The sequence below is a fragment of the Balaenoptera acutorostrata genome, chromosome 15 (assembly GCF_949987535.1).
Source record: "Balaenoptera acutorostrata chromosome 15, mBalAcu1.1, whole genome shotgun sequence".
Classification (NCBI taxonomy): Eukaryota; Metazoa; Chordata; class Mammalia; order Artiodactyla; family Balaenopteridae; genus Balaenoptera; species Balaenoptera acutorostrata.
The window spans coordinates 37,805,314-37,827,203 of record NC_080078.1 but is presented as its reverse complement, the minus strand read 5'-3'; the positions used below and the strand labels follow the sequence as shown (position 1 = coordinate 37,827,203).

At 40.5% G+C, this 21,890-nt stretch overlaps 1 protein-coding gene across 1 annotated transcript in view; it reads left to right on the top strand.

Moving 5' to 3' along the window:
• Positions 1–21,890, top strand: part of LOC103006395 (ATP-binding cassette sub-family A member 17-like) — a 107,703-nt gene that overhangs the window by 67,708 nt on the left and 18,105 nt on the right. Inside the window, 12 exon segments of the mRNA XM_057529696.1 lie at positions 750–856; positions 3,250–3,261; positions 6,393–6,409; positions 7,639–7,755; positions 9,325–9,503; positions 9,542–9,661; positions 11,037–11,047; positions 11,629–11,896; positions 12,077–12,281; positions 12,886–13,057; positions 13,060–13,104; positions 18,305–18,463. Coding sequence (XP_057385679.1) covers positions 750–856; positions 3,250–3,261; positions 6,393–6,409; positions 7,639–7,755; positions 9,325–9,503; positions 9,542–9,661; positions 11,037–11,047; positions 11,629–11,896; positions 12,077–12,281; positions 12,886–13,057; positions 13,060–13,104; positions 18,305–18,463 — 1,412 coding nt within the window.

The following is a 21,890-nucleotide window of genomic DNA, read 5'->3' as shown; positions in this document are numbered from 1 at the left end:
TCAGTTAGTGACTTCACTTAGTTCTGTTTCTGGGGTTTTATCTTGTTCCTTCATTTGGAAAATATTCTTCTGTCACCTCATTTTGCCTAATTCCAGCTGTTTTTATTTTTATGTATTTGATAGATTGGTCACATTTCCTGATCTTGGAGAAGTGGCCTTAGGTAGGGGACATCACATCCTATGCATCCCAGCAGTGCACTCCTGTCTGGTCACCAGAGCTCTATGCTCTACAGGTGTTTCCTATGTGGGCTATGTGTGCTCTTCTGTTGTGGCAGGCTGGCTACTATGGGCAGTCTAGTAGGTGTGGCTGACTCCCAGTCCAGTTGTTGCCAGGCTCCCACAGAAGTTATTTACCTTTTCAGCACTGTCCTCAGCGAGCCGTTGAGAGGATTCACAGAGTTAATATACGGAAAAGGGCTTAGAATGGCCCCTGGCATTTAGTAAGCACTCCAAAAATAGTACTGTTATTTCTTCTTGCTCAAAATAAAAGAGATTAATTAATATTTACTTTGCATCTGCAATGTGCTAGGTGTATGTTTGATTTATCCTTACAGAAAGTTTTTGAAGTAAATGCTATTATGCTCATTGTTCAAGTTCAGAGTCATGAAGCTAGAGAGGGACAGAGTTGAGATTTGAACAAAAATATTCTAGACTCCATAGCCCATGCTTTTTCCTCTGTAGAAAGCCAATGGTGATAATGAGGGATTCACCTTCCACCATTGAGGAATAAAACTGTTCTTCCATCCCAGGTTTGAATCTCTATTTACTGACTTGGAACTGAGGCAGGAAGAGCTGGGCATTGCCAGCTTTGGGGCCTCTGTCACCACTATGGAAGAAGTCTTCATTTGGTAAGCAAGTACAAAACTATAGACTCCAGGAATCTTAGGGTTGGAAGGGATTTTAAACATTGCCCTGTGCTTGAATCCTTTCTATAACATCCTCACTGAATGGTCTTCCAGCCTCTGACTAGTACTTCCAATAATAGAGATATTGGTTAATGCAGAAAATATTGAATGTAATATCACCCAACAAACAAAATTTTAACATAAATTTCTAGGAACGAAAATCAAAAAAAATATTATACCAGTTGGGATACTTTTGATTGTAAGTAACAGATAACCCACACTCAGCTGGTTTATTAGGAAGGTTTATTATTTCATTTAAAAAGATTTCCCAAGTTAGGGCAGCTCTGAGATTGGCTGATTCATCCACCAAGCTATTTGAACGTAATGAAGCAGGGATGCTGGCTCAATGCTAGGAAGGCTTTGAGGGGGCATTCCAGGTAAACTACCCAAGAGGCCACACTAGGCCATAAAGTGGCAAGAAGAACAGGTGAGTATTTTACCCAGTCTGGTAATATTTGTCTTCTAAATGGAATATGTAGGCTATTTACGAGTATTACTTATGATACATTAAAATTTATATCTATCATTTTATATTTTATACTAGTCCTGCTTAGTCTATATGGCTTATTCTCTCCCTTTTTTGGATTATTTTTTCTCATTCTATATTTTCCTCCCTACCCCACACTAGCTGGAAACTATATATTCTTATTTTATTATTTTAGTGGTAAGCCTAGATATTGAGATACACATATGTAATTTATCAAAGTCTCAGGTGAATTAGTATCTTTCCTATGCTCCTAGAAAATACCAAGACCTTGGAACACTTTAATTTTATTCACACACATCCCACCATCACCACCTTATATACTATTGTTATATATTTTAATTCTCTTTTTTAACTCCACAAAACATTATTGTTGTTTGGGGAAGACAATGGTCATTTAAATTCATGTACATAGTTAGCTCTTTCTGTTTTTTCCTCGTGCTTCTCCAGTAACTTTCCTTCTGCCTGCAGTACATTCTGTACCACGTCCTTTACTGTTTTTATGCTGGTGCCAAACACTCTCAGTTATTTTGGTCTGGAAATGATTTTATTTCTCCCTGATTTTTGAAGGATATTTTCCTTGTCCATCCTTTTGCATTTATTCTAACTGTAGCCATATATTTTAGATGTATTTCTTATAAACAGAATATAGCTGGAGTTTAAAAAAACATTAATTTGTCTATCTTTACTTTTTAAATAGAAGCTTTGGTCCTTTACAACTAATAAAAATTCTAATTCATTTGGTTTTGAATCTACCATGTTATTCAGTGTTTTTTATTTATCCCACCAATTCCATATTCTCTTATTTCCTTTCTGGTCTTTTGGATTGATTTAGTGGGTTTGTTTGTTTTTTTACTTTGTATTTTCTCCTCTGTTTAGAATTTGTAAGTTATTTTGCTGTTCTCTTGGTGGTTATCCTAAGATTACAATGTGCATTTTTAACTTATTAAAGTTTACAATAAACTAGTACATTTCACATTCCAGACAATGCAAGGTACATAGCACACTTAAATTCCATTTATTCTACTTACAGAGATATGTGCTATTTCATTCAACTATTTCAATTCTGTGTATTTTTAAAAACCCATAAGACATTATTGTTTTTTGTGTAATCGGTATTCATTTAAATTTAGCACATATTTATAATATCGCTTACATGTGGAATCTAGAAAAATGATACAGATGAACTTATTTGCAAAGTAGAAATAGAGACACAGAAGTAGAGAACAAACCTATGGATACCAAGGAGGGGAGGGGGCGGTGGGATGAATTGGGAGATTGGGATTGACATATATACACTATTGATACTATGTATAAAATAGATAACTAATGAGAACCTACTGTATAGCACAGGGAACTCTACCCAATGCTCTATGGTGACCTAAATGGGAAGGAAATCCAAAAAAGAGGGGATATATGTATACGTGTAGCTGATTCACTTTGTGTACAGCAGAAACTAACACAGCATTGTAAAGCAGCTATACTCCAATAAAAATTAATTAAAAATAAATTTAGCACATATTTACCCTTTGCATTGTTCTTTAAACCTTCATTCACCCTTAAGCTTCCATCTAGAACTGTTTTCTTCCTGCCTAAACAATATCTATTTCCTTTAGCGCAGATTTTCTGGTGATAAAGTCTCAGAGTTTTTGTTTGCCTGAAAATATATTTTTGGCCTTGGCTTTTGAAGGAATTTTTCCTTGATATAGAATTCTACTTTAGCAGGGTTTTTTAAACACTTCTACAATGTAATTCTATTGTCTTCTTTTTAAAACAGATTTACTGAGGTATAATTTACATATTGTAACATTAATCAGTAATTCATACCATGAAGTTTGATGGCTTTTAGTAACTTTACAGAGTTGTGTGACCATAACCAAAATCCAATGTTAGAACATTTTCATCACTCTGAAAAGATCTTTCATGTTCATTTGCAAACATTCCTTGTTCCCATCTCTAGCCCAAGGCAACCACTAGTCTACTTTCTGTCTTTATATATTTACCTATTCTGGGCATTTCATAAGAATGGAATCATTTGGATTCATATGCAGAAAATCATATAGTATGTATTTTATGTCTGGCTTCTTTCACTTAGAAGAATTTTTGGAGGTTCATTCATGTTGTGGCATTTATAATAAATACTTGTTCTTTTTTATTGCTGAATAGTACTCCATCATATGGATAGATCATTTTTGCTTATCCATTCCATTCTATTGTCTTCTGGCTTCCATTATGTCCACTGATATGTCAGCTGCCAGTATTATTTTTATTCTTTTAATGCAGTCTGTCCTTTACCTCTGGCTGCTTTTAATATTGTTTTTTCTTTGTCTTAGGTTTTCAACATTTTTACAGTGATGTGCCTTTGTGTGGTTTTCTTTGTGTTCCTCTGCTTAGGATTTTTACCACTTTTCACAATGTGTTTGCTGATATTGGTCAGTTTCGGAAAATTCTCAACCAATCTCTCTTCTGATCCTTCCTCTCTTTCCACTCCTCCTGGGACTACTACTTATGCATGATTTTTCCCTTTCAGGTGCTCATGTCTGTTATACTCTTTTTTTGGCTTGTATTCATTATCTATTGCTGCATAACAAATTACCCTAAAGCTTAGCAGCCTTGAAACAACAAACATTTATTACCTCACAGTTTCTGTGGGTCAGGAGTCCAGGAGCTGGTAGATAGGTGGTTCTGGCTGAGGGTCTCCTGGGAGGTGGTTGTAGTCAAGCTGTTAGCCAGGGCTGCAGTCTCTAAAGGCTCAACTGGGGGAGGATCCACTTCCAAGTTCACTTCTGTTGTTGCTGGCTGACCTCAGTTCCTTGGTATCTATTGGCCTCAGTTCTTCACCATGTGGGCCTCTTCCCAGGTTGCTGGAGTGACCTTGTGATATGGCAACTGGCTTCCCCCACAGCGAGTTATCAGAGAAAGAGAGAAAACGTGACCAAGATGGAAGCTACATTCATTTTGTAACCTAATCTTGGAAGTGACATTTTTATCACTTTTGCTATATTCTGTTCATTAGAAGTTACTCACTAGGTCCAACTCACAATCAAAGGGAGAATATTAGCACAAGCAACAGAAGGAAAAATAAACAGGTAGAACTACATCAAAATAAAAAAGCTCTGCACAGCAAACAAAATGATCAACAAAATTAAAAGGCAACCTACTGAATGGGAGAAAGTATTCACAGACACTTATATGATAAGGGGTTAGTATCCAAAAAATATAAAGAAGTCATACAACTCAATAGCAAAAAAGAAAAAAAAATCCAATTTTTAAATGGGCAAAGGGCCTGGATAGACTTTTTTTCCAAAGAATATATTCAGATGACCAACAGATACATGAAAAGGTGTTCAACATCACTAATCATTAGGGAAACGCAAATCAAAACCACTATGAGATAACACCTCACACCTGTTAGAATGGCAGAGAGACAGGAGATAACAAGCTTTGGCCAGGATGTGGAGAAAAGGGAACACTTGTGTTCTGTTGGTCGGAATGTAAAATTGTGCAGCCACTATGAAAACCGATATTGAAGGTTCCTCAAAAAATTAAAAATAGAGGGACTTTCCTCATGGCGCAGTGGTTAAGAATCTGCCTGCCAATGCAGGGGACACGGGTTCGAGCCCTGGTCCAGAAAGATCCCACATGCCACGGAGCAACTAAGCCCGCAGGCCACAACTACTGAGCCTGTGCTCTAGAGCCCACGAGCCACAACTACTGAGCCCACATGCCACAACTACTGAAGCCCGTGTGCCTAGAGCCCGTGCTCCACAACAAGAGAAGCCACCGCAATGAGAAGCCCACGTGCTGCAATGAAGAGTAGCCCCCGCTCGCCACAACTAGAGAAAGCCTGCGCACAGCAACGAAGACCCAATGCAGCCAAAAATAAATTAATTAATTAAAAAAAAATAGAACTACCATATGATCCAACAATTCCACTTATGGGTATATATCTAAAGGAAATACACTCACTACCTCAAAGAGATATCTGCACCCCCATGTTCATTGCAGCATTATTTACAACGGCCAAGTTGTAGAAAAAACCTAAGTGTCCATCAGCAGGGGAATGGATAAAGAAAATGTGATTGATAAACACACACACACACACACACAGACACGCTATTTGGCCATTAAAAAAAAAAAAAAAAAAGAGGAATCCTGACACTTTCAACAACATGGATAGGCCTTGAGGGCATTATGCTCAGTGAAATAAGTCAGACACAGAAAGACAAACATTGTATGATCTTACTTATATGTGGAATCTTAAAAAAAAAAAAACCTCATAGAAACACAGAACAGATTTGCGGTTGCCAGAGGTTGGAGGTAGGGGTGGGGGAATTGTGTGAAGGTGGTCAAAAGTTCTAACCCTCTAATCACTTGTTTTTTGTTCCCATGGCAACCAACCCCCATCCTTTGGTGCTTTCCAAAAGTCACCCCATTAACATAACAAAAGACACTTTTATGGCTCTCCTCACTTAGAAATTTACAAGGGTTTTAGGTGCTCTATTCCAGAACCAGGACAAAGATCAAATACATATTTCTTATTATAAATCACAATAATCACAAAAGGTAATAATAAAAACTTCATTTCCTCATGATTTGGCTACATTTTACTATTATCAGTGCTCTTGAGGTTATTTTTACATCTACTTACATCTGTATGATGGAAATGTTATGTTGATAATTTGAAATCAATCATGGTGAGAGTATTTACAACATGGAAATTGATAAACACTATAAACTGGGGTTTAATTTATTGCTTTGTTGATTGTCTAGATTAAAAAAGTAATGACTGAGAAAATGTTAATAGTGTGAATTAAGCTTAAAAGTATGTCATATCTGAAGCAATTTCATTAAGAATAGAATTTGAGGAAATACTCTTCCAGTATTAAAAAAATGTTATTCAATCCAACAAAAATGTTGCTCACCTCATGGATGAATGAGTGAAGTTCTGACATACATCTTTGTTGTTTCACTTTTATCTTAATCATTAATGTTACTTAAACCATCAACCAATGTTCTTGTCAGAACTACAGAGAACCACACACTACTGCCTCCTGCCCGCAGCCACATAAGGGCACCACCCTGAGAGCTGACCCTCCTGCCCTGCCCCAGTCCAGCCTTCAGACAACTGCAGCCTGGCCAATAGCTTGACTACAGCCTCAGGAGAGACCTTGAGACAGAACCACCCAGCTGAGCCACTCCCAAATTCCTGACCCACAGGAACTTCGTGAGATCCTAAACGTTTACTGTTGTTTTAAGATGCTGGGACCTCCCTGGTGGTCCAGTGGTTAAGACTCCATGCCCCCAGTGCAAGGGGAGTGGGTTCAATCTCTGGTCAGGGAACTAAGATTCCATAAGCCATGTGGCAAGGCCAAAAGATTTTAAAATAAATAAATACATAAATAAAGATGCTGAATTTTGGGATAATCTGTGTCACAGCAATAAATAACAATTAATTCACTGTCTTTTGCAGAACCATACTGGAGGGAAAGTGAGTCACCTGTTTACTGGATTATTTTGTTGTGGCAAATTCCCAGCGGTAGAATAACTGGCCCGAAGACTATGAATAAAAATATGTTTCTTGACCTAACAGTTTGCTGCCAACAATGAATACATCTTTTTGCCTTGGTGTGGGGGGGTGGTTTTGGGCAAACTTTTTCTTAAAGGGCCAGATAGTAAATACTTCAGGCTATGTAGGTTTAGTGGCATAATCAAGGGTATTATGTAAGTCACTTAGATAACCATCTAAACATGTAACCATTTAAAAATGTAAAATCCTTTCTGAGCTGGATTTGGCCTACTGGCCATAGTTTACAAACCCCTGTCCTAGAGCGTGAGCAATGCTGCATTTTATAATTTATAGTTTTGCTCATAAAATAGATATTAGTGATATTTTTGTTTTAATTTGTGTGTGGTATCTTTTAAGGGAAATAATGAAATCTATTTATGCTAGTGTTGCCTCAGTTATTTGGAAAAGCCATTGGTCAGTTAATTCAGTTCTTATTTAGTGCCTACTTAAGAACTTTCTAGCCAGTATATACTTGCTAGCAGTATGTAATCTTGGTGCAGCTCTTTTTTCTCTCATTATTGTCCTAACTTATTTTTTTTATATCTTACACAACTTTCATTCTTTAAATCCAAACAAAATGAAATGTGTTGTGATTTTGAGAATTTTTATTTCTTTTTGTTTCTGGTTTGGTTTAGGGTTAGTAAGTTGGTAGATTCCAGTATACATATGCAATCATCAAGCTTCCCTCCTTCCATTCTCACCCGCTGGTTAGCAGAGTTCCTGTTAACAGAATTAAACGTCTTCATTCAAGGATTTTCTCAATACGGTCCAGCCTACCAAACCAACCAAACACTGGGGTGAGCAAATATTTCAAATGCATGCAAGAAAGCAGATTTTTATTTCATTCTTGGAATCATGATATTATTCTCTCAAGAAGTATATATCAACCTTTAATAAGGGCTTAAGAAAAAATGTGCAGATTTTAGGCATAGAAGATTGGCTCTGCTGGGTTTCAGCAGTACCATGCTCTTTGCTCCACTTCAAAGTCAGAATGCTGGTGTTTTCTGACTAGGATCAACACAATGGAAGGGAGTATCAGAAAAGATCTAGAAAAGGTCGTGGCCATTCCTTTCACCAGGAAGAAGAAAGAATAAAAGCATTAAATCTACTGGCCAAAAAGCATACTTAATCTTTCTTTTTAATTTTTCACTGTGAAACAGATCATGTATTGTACCACCTGGAATTTAAATTTTTAAAAATATATTCTTATGAAATACATGGACATTCTTTTAATGCTTAAAAAAAGAATATTGATATGCATTTTATATAGTGGCCTTGATTTAGCTATCTATAAGGTATGTTGCAAAATAATGAGACTGGTTTTCATGGGTTAGTGAAGAGATTAGTCTCACTGTTTCATAGTCTTAAATCACCTATTCAAGGGGAAGCTGCCATTCATGGAGCCTCCGAGTTGGAAAGGGTCTTGGGGGTCATCTAGGCCAGTGCCTGTCTTATACAGGAGGCTCTTCTCCAACCCCCAGGAAGGATCTATCCGGCCTCTACTTGGCCAAGCTTTGCTTTAGCAAACAGCTCTGGAACCTTCCCAGGAAGTATTTCTCAGAGCACCACCTCTGATGAGTTATTAGCAGTGCCTTTTAATGAATGTTTGAGGGGAAAGGAGCTTCCATCATGTCAAATGTGGGAAACTTGGGGGGTGGTGCTTGGTAGAGATTTTCAGGGATTCTTTGGTATTTTGAGAACAAGGAACACTGGCGCCTGAGGCTTGAAGGCCCCGCTGCCTGCCCCAGCTAGTGCAGCACTACAGAGAAGCTGGGTGGGAGCATGCAGCGCCCACCTCCACAGTCTGCTGCCTCTGGGCCCAGCACTGGATCTTGGGATCTCAGTGCACACGACTACACACTTTGACATTTACTGTCAATGCCACAGGGACATCTCTGTGCGTGTCCTGCATACTTACACAAGTATACCTGTAGGATACATTACTAGAAGTAAAATTTCTATATTAAAGACTGTGTGAATATCAAATTAATTTTATTCATTCAGCTAATTTGTTTTCTAAAAAAAGTCATACCAAATTAAAATGCCAGCAATGGCATTTTCCTCATATCCTCATCAACTTAAAATTTTTGCCAATCTGGCAGGTAAAAAACAATTGTATCATGTTTATATTTGGTATCTGTTTAGGCTACTCTTCCAGACTCTTTCCAATCTGTGCCTTCTTTTTCTGCCATTAAATGTTAATCAAATAATTAAGTCAAAGAATTTTAATCTGAAGCAATTTTTAACATCATCAAAATGTTAGACACAATATGAGAGAATACAATTGGACGTGAGCCACGTAACTGCATGCCAGCTTCTACCTGTGACCATGTTAATGTTGTTTCCCCCTTTTTTTAAAATTGTAGTTCAGCCTTCTCTGCCAACAGTTCTATGCCATGTTCTTGAAAAGGGCTACATATTCTTGGTGCAACTCGATGATGATGCTGTCAATACAGATCCTGGTACCTCTGGTGATCCTTATGGTCAGCCTCTCATTCCTCAACTTCAGTACAAGCATGGAAAATGTCCCATTGGAGTTGACCCTAAAAAACATATGGTCAATACAAACAAACAAACAAACAAACAAACATATGGTCAAACTATTGTTCCATTCTTTATTTCTCTGAATTCCAGGCTGGGTCCTCAGCTTTCAGAACATTTTACAGATATGCTCATGGCTGAGGAACAGATTCCTCTGCAGCTGCTAAGTAAGTACCAGGCCCAGGAAAATGGGGCAGGAAGCAGGCCCATTGCTCCTTGTAGTGAAGCCATGTGCTTCCAGGCCATGTGATGCTCCCTGAAGTCAGAGTGAATAGCTAGAAGTCTCAGAAAAACATCTTTCAAAAGCCAAACGACAGGAAAGGGAGAGTTCCCAGAAATGAGACCAAGTTGTGTCTTTCTAGGGACTAAAGCATGTCCAAAAATGAAACTGATAAATTTTCTGTTACATTTGAATGTATTAAGAAGAGATTTACAGTCCCTCCCACAAAGGGAGTTTGTGGATGACTTAGTGATAGATGTAGAGAAAACTAAGCAAATGAGAAAAGGAGAACATTATTAACTTCAGAGGGGGAAAGTTGTACAAAAAAAGAAACATGTCATAATATACTGCTTGGTTCAGCTGTGAATAATTTTTACTTTGTCATAGTAATGTCAAAACTGACTATTGATTAAACCGAATTTATTATACAACTCTAGGGGGAGGAGAGGGGAGGGGAAGGCCATAGGGGGCAGGGATAGTCATAAAAGAACAAAATCCTTGCATCCAAGATAGGATGTCAGTAGAGAGATGGGCTATTTAGCAATCCAGAGAAACACGAACTAAAAGATTTCAAAGTGGTTGCCTCTGGTGAGCAGGTACCAGGGATGGTGATGGGTAGGCACTGCCATTTCTCATTATAAGTTTTATATAATTATTTGATTTTTAAAATTATATTCATGTGATATTTTAATTTAAAATAAAAATATTAAGCATTTTTTTTAGTAAAGTAAAGAGACCAAATGCAGAACATGATGTAGCAAAGTGGTTGGGATTACAGTGACCTACCTCTCCAAACCTTGGTTTCCTCTTCTGCAAAATGGAAAGAATAATAAACCTTGCCTCACATTGTCATCGGAGGATTCCATGAGAGAGTGCCTATCATGAGCTTTGCACACTGTTAACACTGGCACTCAGTAACCTTCAGCCACTGGTACAATTATCATTATTGTGGGGTTTTTTGTTTTTTTTTTCAATTATCATTATTGTTGCTGCTGTGATTGAAGGTCCCTTCCAGCACTAAAAATTCCAGAATTCTAAGTGGGTCATATATTTCACTTGGCACTGTGTGCTGGAAGTCCAGTGATGAACAGTATTACTATCAGCCCTTGATGAGCTTCTAGCCCAGAGATCATATGGATAAGTGACAGTAGTTACAATACAAAGGAACAGTAAATGATGGTCTCATAGACATGTCTCAGCCTTGGAGGGCCAGAGGACGCTCCAGAGTTAAGAACCTAAGGTGTGAATAGGTACTGACCCACAGCAGGGGAATGTAACCCAAAGAACATTCCAAACCATGAGAAGAGCATTTGTAAGCATGGGGAACGGTGAGTCCTTAGGCATGGCTAGAACTTCAAGACAGGAAGTGGAGTCTGGATAACAGCTGGGCACTGTAGGTCGTGTGCAGGAGGTTAGCTTTATCCCGAGAGCAGGGAGGAGTCACTTGAAATTGTTGGGTAGGGTGCGTGTGATCAGACATGTCCTTTCACATGAGACTGGAGGGACTGGATAGGAGGCAAGGAGCTCTGTTAGAGCCACACAGTCCAGGCAAAGGTGGTGGGGCCTGGGCTGCGTCAAGGCCATGGGGAGGAGGGGAGTAGACAGAGCTGAGATTTAAAAGATGACTAGACAAGACTTTTTTATACTGCTCCAGTCAATGAAAGGAAAACTTTCTTGATGCCCTGGGGTCATGGGGCTCGGGCAGGAGGCAGCCCTGTGGGCAAAGGGGATCACTGGAATTCAGAGCATGGCCACGTCAGGAGGAGCCCACTTTCGGATGTGGGCGGGGGTTAGTGATGAGATAGATACCCAGGAGGAGCAGTGGTTGGGGGAGGCCAAAGGCGAATCCTCTCTGCCTCACTGGGCCTGGTGTGACACTCTTGGATGGTCTGCTCTCTTCTACGTTCAGTAGAGCCATTCCTCCTGAAAAAGTTAGAGGAGGAGCCCAAGGTCTTTGATCAGAACTACCTAGTGGCAGCTTCCTTTGAAGACATGGGGAACCACACCATAGTGACAGCGCTGTTCAACAACCAGGCGTACCATTCCACTGCCCTGGCGCTGGCACTGGTGGACAATGTCCTCTTCAAGTTGCTTTCTGGTGCCAAGGCTTCAATAACGGTATTCAACCACCCTCAACCTCAGTCAAACAGGGAGACCTCGGAGAATATCTTGTACGAGTATGTGCGACTTTCCTTCCCTCCTCAGTGCTTCTTCCTTTACCACCTACTTCTTCCTTTTTTTTTTTGTTTTGTTTTGTTTTGTTTTGTTTTAATCACAAATTGTTATTTTGGAGTATGGTTGCTGTGGGCAGTTCTACTTAAATGGCTACCTCTCTCCTTATATCCTGTCTTTTACAGGGGTCCTAAAGGACATTATCTTGTTATCAACTTACTTTTTGGAACAGCTTTCCTGTCTAGCTCTTTCTGCAACTTGACAGTCAAAGAGAGATGCATCAAGACCAAGCAGGTCCAGTTCATCAGTGGCATTTACGTGGCTACTTTCTGGCTCTCGGCTCTACTGTGGGACCTCATCTCCTTCCTCATCCCCACTCTGCTGCTGCTGGTGAGCTGCATGGTGCTAGGGCCTTTCCCCTGCACATCACAGGGGGCTTGCCTTGGGGACCCTGTGAAGAACCAGAACCCTACCTGAAGTCCAGGCTGGCAGCTAAGCCCCTGATTGGCCACACAGGGTGTGAAAGCACCTTCATTGCTGACCCTCAGTAAAAGATGATTTCAGTCCCAGCATCATTAGGAGCAGAGGGGCCGGCTCTAGGGTTTCTAATTTGTGGCTTCCCCACAACTGCTGCCTCAAACTAGTAAATGACAGTGCCTTGGGGACAGTGCCCAGAAATAGCTCACCAGGGCACTGAGGGTTGCAAGTCTTTGGTGGTGACTGAGTTGTGCAGTTGAGGTTCCCTGGTCATTTGTGCAGAATGGATCACGTCCTCCTTTGTTCTGCCTCTGAGCCCCTGATCTCACTGCACTGATTTCCAGGGGCAGAGCCAGCTGTCTCTGCACCGCTGGATGAGTAAGGGAAGGGAGTTGCCAATGTAGTCCTGCTAACACCTTATTTACTTTATTTTTAAAATTGAGATTATCATATCCTTTCTCTAATGCTTAGGACTGACTCTTAGTGACTTTTCCAAATTCTACCCTGCTTTCCTAAGGTGGTGTTTTTGTACTATGATGAAGAAACTTTTACACACCCGGAAAACATCCCTGCTGTTGTCTTGATGCTAATGCTGTATGCCTGGGCGATCATCCCCTTCATCTACCTGACCAGCTTCTGCTTTGACAGTGCGGGTAGCGCCTGTGTTAAGCTCATCATCACGCTCACCTTTCTAGCATCGGCCCCCTTGTTCTCGTCTCAGTCACAAGTGAAAAAGGTGAGGACCGTTACGGCTACACATCACACAGCTTTAACTTTCCCTCCAGCAGCCACAGAAGTTGTACCCATGAAAACGTGTGTCTGCCAGGGGCCTGTGTGAGGCTCTTCTCAGCAGCTGTCAATGGAAGAGCCCCAAACTGTCAACGTCCCAAACATGCATCTCCAGGAGGACAGAGACACGCAGTGGTTATATTCATCAGCAGAGTATGCTCAGCAACAAAGAGGGAACAGACGCTCACCACGTGCAGCAGTGCAAACATCAAAACAGGGTGATGCGTGGAAGAGGCACACTCTGAGCCAGAAAAGCGTTTGGCTCAGAGCTGGGGGGAGGGGGTCCACTACATGGAGACCTTAGGGAACTTTCTGGAGTGTTGGAAACATTCTGTATCTTGATCGAGGTGTTGGTTACATGGGCATAAATATTTGTCAAAATTCATCAAACTGTCCACTTATGATCATGCATTTCACTGAAATAAATTATTCCTCAGTTTAAAAGAAGGTAATAATAAGCCAGGGTTGGACGAAGGCTGCTTGGTGACGTGCAATTAGAGTCAAAGAAACTGAGGGGTGAGCCATCTTCACACCACATCCTTTAAAACCGACGTCTTCATGTCTGTGCTGCCGCCTCTCTCTGGGTCAGGGTTGGATATCCATGATCATATTTTACCTCTGTAATGCTTTTTTTCATTTGTTTTTATGCTGACCACCTCCTTCAAATTGACTTTGGGGTTTTGTTCGTTTCTTTCTTTTAATTTAAAAATATGTTAACAGCTTCTTCTGCTTTCATCTTGGGAGTCATTCTGTCTCTTAAAGGATGTGTGTGTATTCCCTATTTTGAATTTATTTTACTAGTCTAACTCTCAGAGTTAGTGGTGCCTTTTCTAGTTCTCATACATACCACCTGTGGAATTTCAGAGACGGAATTATTTTCATCTGAGAGGATCATAAAAGTGACAGTGTTTTGACTTTATGATTGAAATAGAACAAAAAGCACACTGCAGGCAGAGGAAAGGCGATACACAAAGGCCTGTCCTGAGGGAAGCCAAATCCAGCAGTTCTCAGCTGTAAACTCCATCTGAGATTCACTGATCAGCACTTAAAGACATCCTGCATGATTCCGACACAAGTGGTACAGGGAATCACTCTGAGAAATGTTTGCTCTAATCTCCAGGGAGAATCTAAGGATTCCTCCCTTTCTCTTCTCCTCTGTCGCTCAACCCACCCAAGAGGGACAAGCACCTGAAAGTCCAAGGACACTGAGGGCCCTGATGGGAGTAGAGCTTTAAAGAAGATGACCAAGCTAGCGCCTGACTCTCTGGACATTCTCCCTGGATCCCTTGGCCTTGCTGGGATCTGTTTCTTCTTAGATTGCTTCATGCTATTTCTTCTCTTCCCTCCAATGCAGCAATAACAGGGACCAAGGCACTTCTTCTGCTTAGCAGGAGGCAACTGCTAAAACTAACTGGAAATCGGGTGAGTCAAAGAGGAGGGAGGCTGGGACAAGGCAAGAAGCTTCACCTCTGGTCTGGGGAAAAGGATGCCAGTGCCTTCACAGGCTCCATCCCTACTCCCTGAGAAAGAAAACTATACATTAGAGGCTGGCCCTTGGCCCTTGTACACATGCCCTAGAGGCCTCATTAAGATGCTGTCACCATGGCAGTAGACAGAGAGTTATGAAAGCTAGATCTGAGCTCTCTTTTTCCTGAGACTCCACTAAAACGATAGCAAAGGAAATAAAAATGTATGAATTCACAATGAAGAAACATCTAAAGTGCATTCAGAGGGGGAAATGGCTGAGCAAGTACCTAATTTAGCAACACAGAATCCTCGAGAGGCTTGGGACCGCAGAGAAAGGGAGTGAAACAGTCTGTTCCATCTCCATTGGCCCTACTACCACTCCCCACCCGGAAGCAGTCAGAGATCCCTCCTCTTGATGAATTGAACCTGCTTCCAAAAGAGACCTAAACATTATGGACTGGTCCCCTGCCTGGTTGCCTTAAAATGTAGCCTGGCCCCCTACCTCCATACACAAAGCTAGCAAATCACCTCCTGGTGCCTCATTTGTCTCTCTGAATAGACAGACAATCAAGGATCACTGATCATTTGAGGATGGCAGCCAAGAAAAGACTAAAACAAACCAACAAAAAGGAGACACAGGGGTAGGGACGTGCAGGAAACAAAACCAAACAAAACAAAGATTTTGGAAAAGATTGCATCTATTAAACAACAGAATTCCATAAAGAAGAAAAACTTTGAGAACAAGAAAGAGCTGATTGCCAAAATAAAAATTTAGCAGAAGTGTTGGAAAATAAAGTCAATTAACCTGCCAAAGTAGAGCAAAAAGATAAGAGAAATAGGAGAAGTTGAGAAAAAGGGCAGGTAACGTGAGAGTAAGTCCAGGAGATGCTATTATATTCAATTGATAAGCATTCCAGAAAGAGAAAACAGAGGAAATGAAGTTGAGGAAACTACCAAAGAAATGAAACAAAAAAATTTCCCAGAGTTGAAAAATCAAACTTCAAGATTGAAGGGATCCATCAAATATCCAACACTGAATGAAAAAAGACCCAGATGCTTCCTAGATGACAACGAGTTCTATACTGAATTCACTTGTCAGTCAGGTGTATGGACAGAACAAAGACAATTTCAAATGGGCGAACAGAAATTGAAGCCACCACGTCACTTTCTTGGAAAGTTAAGGATATAGGCCAGCAAAGTGAAGGAGTAAAGTAAAGGAGAAAGAAGACACGAGATCCAGAAAAGGATGGATCCCACCCAGGAATGTGGCAGAGAAAAGTCCTTCAGTTGGAGGGCTAGATATGGATGGTTTGTGACCTCTCCTCAGTCTTCAACAAGCTTTGGAGTAGGATCCACAGAGAAGGAAGGACGGAAAACAAGCAGAAGTTGTAAATATCTGTTCCTTTGATTACACGTATTGTTGGTGAACTGATTCTGGTTAGGGTGAGCTTGGGGCGTGGGTTTGTCCCCTCTCAGATTTCAACCACTCTTCTCTTAGGGGCCTGAAGATTTTCACTGAACAGGGGAAGGTCTGGGAGGAGACCGTGGCTGACTGTTCATTCCCAGTCTGGGCTCATGAGCCTTGCTTAGTGGTTAAGTCTTTCTCTCTACCCCACACAGGAGCTGCACTGCTGATGTTCTGGTAGTTTTCCCGTCTCCCCTCTACCTGAGTCTCCAGGTTAGATTTCCAAATTTAGAATTCTAAAGAGAGAAAATGAGGAGGACATGACCCACTGTGTCTCCTTCCCAGAGCCATGTCTGCCACCTTTGCAGCTGTACTGCTGAGGCATAGTCTCCTTGGATGCAGCTGTCTGGTCACCAGAGCCGTGACTCTGGGGCCTCGGCGACAGTGTGGAGCCACGACTTCCGAGTTGTGCCCCAAACTGCGCCTCCAGCCCCATGGGTGGACCCTGGCTCTGATGCTCAGTTTCTGAGTCCTGGCCCAGAAAATGTTGGTCTGGAGACCTCATATCCAAGTTCACCTCACCATACATCACAGTGGCCTCCACTGACAGGAATTTCACAGATTGACACCCAAAAGCTGTACTACTCTAAATCCAAGCCCTGAGAGTAGAGTTCATTTTTTATATGAAGAGTTTATTCAGCCTCTCTTCAGGGAATCTGTAAGTCACACGTCCACAGGCTCTCTCCCTTGGACTACCCACTGGTTTAGAGCTGGTGATGTGACTAGTCATGAAGTCTGAAATTAGAGCTCTAATCCCACCCAGTTATTTCCCCTTTTTGTTGGTGAGGATATTTTGTGGTTTGTGAAGGATGGCGGCTAGTAGCACGTGTAGTTATCAGGGATAAGCACGAAGTGGCCTGTTGGGTGGGTGAGGGCTTGATTACGTTTGTGGACTGTAAACATGGCCCCACTGCTGGCCCATGACCCACGCAGCACATTATGAGTTAATCCTCTTACAAATTAATTAGCTTATGAGTAGCATATTTATTTTGCAGAGCAGTTGTGTTTATTTGTTGTAAATAAACATTTAAAATATTTTAAATATACCACAGTTTATTTATAACCCTGTTTGGCATTTCTTCACTTTTCAATATAACATGAACCTAAAAAATTGGCTTCTCAAACCTCTAAGAGGCCCCAGTTTCTGTATATTTATTTTATAACCAGCCAGTTTACTGACCTCTCTTTTATTTCTTTTTTTTAAAATGAAGTATAGTTGATCTACAATATTGTGTTAATTTCTGCTGTACAGCAATGTGATTCAGTTATACACATATATACATTCTTTTCCATTATGCTTTATCATAGGATATTGAATATAGATTTCCCTGTGCTATACAGTAGGACCTTGTTGTTTATCCATCCTATGCGTAATAGCTTACATCTGCTAATCCCAGCCTCCCACTCCACTCCATCCTTCCCCCAACCCCCTCCCCCTTGGCAACCACAAGTCTGTTCTCTATGTCTGTGAGTCTGTTCTGTTCTCTCTTTTCTTTCTTTCTTTTTTTTTTTGGCTGCAAGACTTTTGGGGTCTTAGTTCCCCAACCAGGGATCAAACCCATGTCCCCTGCATTGGAAGCGTGGAGTCCTAACCACTGGACCACCAGGAAGTTCCCTCTCTTTTATTTCTAATAGCACTTTGATTGATTCTTGTGGCTTTTCTAGGTACATGATAATGTACAGCATTTGCAAATAATGATGGTTTTGGCTCTACAAACTGTACAGGCAGGAACTGTGTTCTTATCTACCTGTAAGATGACACTCAAATAACTCCAAAGCTGGCCCACCAGACCCTCCTGTCTGGCCCTAACTCATTTGTAAACCTCCAGCCTTCAAATCCACTGCTTCCACAGGTGCATCCCATACTGCAGCCACGCTCTTGCTGGTTTTCTCAAACACACCAAGCTCTTTCTGATTTGTCTGCATAAACAATAGGAATAGAAGTAAAATGACAGGTTCAGGAAGCACTGCAAAAGAAAAGTACTTATGGCTTGGAGGTTGAATGACTACAGGGGAAGAGGGAACACTGGGAGTCAGGGAGAACCTGATTCCGGTCTTGGGCCTGGCAGTGTGACGTGCAGAGATAGATATAGCAACAGATAGAGATAACAGATCCTTTATACAGGATAAAAGGCACAGTGGGTTCAGAGAGTTGCTAGGGGATGTTCCCTTTTCTTCCTGAAAGAAGAGTTAATATTTTCTATTCCCCTCACAGATCTAGGCTACACAAAAGTCTCAGAGTCTTTGGATCACACATTCCTACTGCTTCCAGGCCACTGCCTGGGGATGGCTTTCTCCAACTTACATTACAGCTTTGAACTACAGAAGTTTTGCAATGCCAAGAGCCTGAACCAGACTGAGTGCAATCAAGTTTGTGAGTATTGCAAGCAGAATTTGTTAATTACATTTTTTTATTGAGATATAATTCATAGAAAATTCGCCCTTTTAAAGTATACAATTCATTGGTTTTTAGTATATTCACAAGGTTGTACAACCATCACCACCATCTAATTCCAGAACATTTTCGTCACCTGAAAAAAAGAAATACCCCATCCATTAACAGTCACTCCCCATTCCCTTTTCCCCCAAGCGTCTGACAACCAATAATCTACTTTCTGTCTCTATGGATTTGCCTGTTCTGGACATTTCATGTATATGGAATCATACACTATGTGACCTTCTGTATCTGGCTTCTTCCACTTATAACAATGTTTTTGAGGTTCATCCAGGTTGTGGTGTGCGTCAGTACTTTGTTCCTTTTTATGGCTGAATAATATTCCATTGCATAGATAGACTACAATTTGTTTATCCATTCATCAGTTGATGGACATTTGGGTTGTCTCTACATTTTGGCTATTATGAATAATGCTGCTGTGAACATTAACATACAAGTTTTTGTTCAAACATGTTTTCAGTTATCTTGAGTATATGCCTAGGAGTGGGTTTGCTGGGTCTTTTTTTTTTTTTTTTTAAAGGAACTCCTTTTATTTATTTATTTATTTATTTATTTTTGGCTGTGTTGGGTCTTCGTTTCTGTGTGAGGGCTTTCTCCAGTTGCGGCGAGCAGGGGCCACTCTTCATCACAGTGCGTGGGCCTCTCACTATCGCGGCCTCTCTTGTTGCGGAGCACAGGCTCCAGACGCGCTGGCTCAGTAGTTGTGGCTCATGGGCCTAGTTGCTCCGTGGCATGTGGGATCTTCCCAGACCAGGGCTTGAACCTGTGTCCCCTGCATTGGGGGGCAGATTCTCAACCACTGCGCCACCAGGGAAGCCCCGGTTTGCTGGGTCTTATGGTGACTTTATTTAGCTTTTTCAGGAACCACCAAACTATTTTCACAGTGGCTGCACCATTTTACATTTCACTAGCAATGTATGAGGGCTCCAATTTATCCACATCCTTTCAACACCTTTTAAAATTAATTATTTTCTTAAATTGTGGAAAAATATATACGAAGTTTACCATTTTAACCATTTTTACATGTACAGTTTGGTGGCATTAAGTACATTCACATTGTTGTGCAACCATCATAACCATTATCTCCAGAACTTTTTTCAACTTGCAAAACTGAAACTCTGAATCCATGAAACACTAACTACCCGTCTCCCTCCCCCCAGCCCCTGGCAGCTATCATTCCACTTTCCGTCTCTATGAGTTTGACTACTCTAGGTACCTCATATGAAACATTTTAATTCCTTTCTCGTTTCCTTTTGAGTATATTCTACAGCTATTTTCTTTGTGGTTACCATGGGAATTACATTTAACATCCTAAAATTACAACATTCTAATTTGAATTTATATCAGTTTAACTTCAAAAACATATAAAAACTACTCCTATACAGCCCTGTCCCCACTCTCTTTTAATTACTGATGTCACAGTACCTCTTTATGTATTATGTGTCCAGAAGCATAGACTAATAATTGTTTTTTATGCATTAGTTTCTTAAGTCATATAGAAAACAAAAAGTGGAGTTACGTACCAAAGTTACAACAATACTAGTTGCTACAATTGTCCATGTATTTACCTTTGCCAGAGATCTGTATTATTTTGATCTATATGTCCTGATATGGCCAATGTCTGTTACATATTAGTAAATGAAACAAAGGAATTGGAGAAGATAATGCATAGTATCATTCTACCTGTATTTTAAAAGATTATATCCAGAAGATATGGAAGGATTATATACAAAACTGTAACAATAGTTGTGGGGAAAGGAGAAGTACCTTGACTTTCTACCTCATACATGTTTCTTCTTTCCAATGAGTGTGTATTTACTGTATAATTTTAAAATACATGTATTTTGGGACTTCCCTGGTGGTCCAGTGGGTAAAACTCCACACTCCCAATGCAGGGGGCCCAGGTTTGATCCGTGGTCAGGGAACTAGATCCCGCATGCTGCAACTAAGGGTCCGCATACCACAACTAAAGATCCCACATGCCACAACGAAGATCCCATGTGCCGCAGCTAAGACCTGGCGCAGCCTAAATAAATATTTTAATAAAAATAAACTAGAACAAATCATCTTAAAATTTGTATGGAGACACAAAAGACCCCGAATAGCCAAAGCAGTCTTCAGGGAAAAAACCGGAGCTGGAGGAATCAGACTCCCTGACTTCAGACTATACTACAAAGCTACAGTAATCAAGACAATATGGTACTGGCACAAAAACAGAAACATAGATCAATGGAACAAGATAGAAAGCCCAGAGATAAACCCACGCACCTATGGTCAACTAATCTATGACAAAGGAGGCAAAGATATACAATGGAGAAAAGACAGTCTCTTCAATAAGTGGTGCTGGGAAAACCGGACAGCTACATGTAAAAGAATGAAATTAGAATACTCCCTAACACATTACACAAAAATAAACTCAAAATGGATTCGAGACCTAAATGTAAGACCGGACACTATAAAACTCTTAGAGGAAAACATAGGAAGAACACTCTTTGACATAAATCACAGCAAGATCTTTTTTGATCCACCTCCTAGAGTAATGGAAATAAAAACAAAAATAAACAAATGGGACCTAATGAAACTTCAAAGCTTTTGCACAGTAAAGAAAACCATAAACAAGAGGAAAAGACAACCCCCAGAATGGGAGAAAATATTTGCAAATGAATCAATGGACAAAGGATTAATCTCCAAAATATATAAACAGCTCATTCAGCTCAATTTTAAAGAAACAAACAACCCAATCCAAAAATGGGCAGAAGACCTAAACAGACATTTCTCCAAAGAAGACGTACAGATGGCCAAGAAGCACATGAAAAGATGCTCAACATCACTAATTATTAGAGAAATGCAAATCAAAACTACAATGAGGTATCACCTCACACCAGTTAGAATGGGCATCATCAGAAAATCTACAAACAACAAATGCTGGAGAGGGTGTGGAGAAAAGGGAACCCTCTTGCACTGTTGGTGGGAATGTAAATTGATACAGCCACTATGGAGAACAATATGGAGGTTCCTTAAAAAACTAAAAATAGAATTACCATATGACCCAGCAATCCCACTACTGGGCATATACCCAGAGAAAACCATAATTCAAAAAGACACATGCACCCCAATGTTCATTGCAGCACTATTTACAATAGCCAGGTCATGGAAGCAACCTAAATGCCCATCGACAGACGAATGGATAAAGAAGCTGTGGTACATATATACAATGGAATATTACTCAGCCATAAAAAGGAACGAAATTGAGTCATTTATTGAGACGTGGATGGATCTAGAGACTGTCATACAGAGTGAAGTAAGTCAGAAAGAGAAAAACAAATATCATATATTAACGCATGTA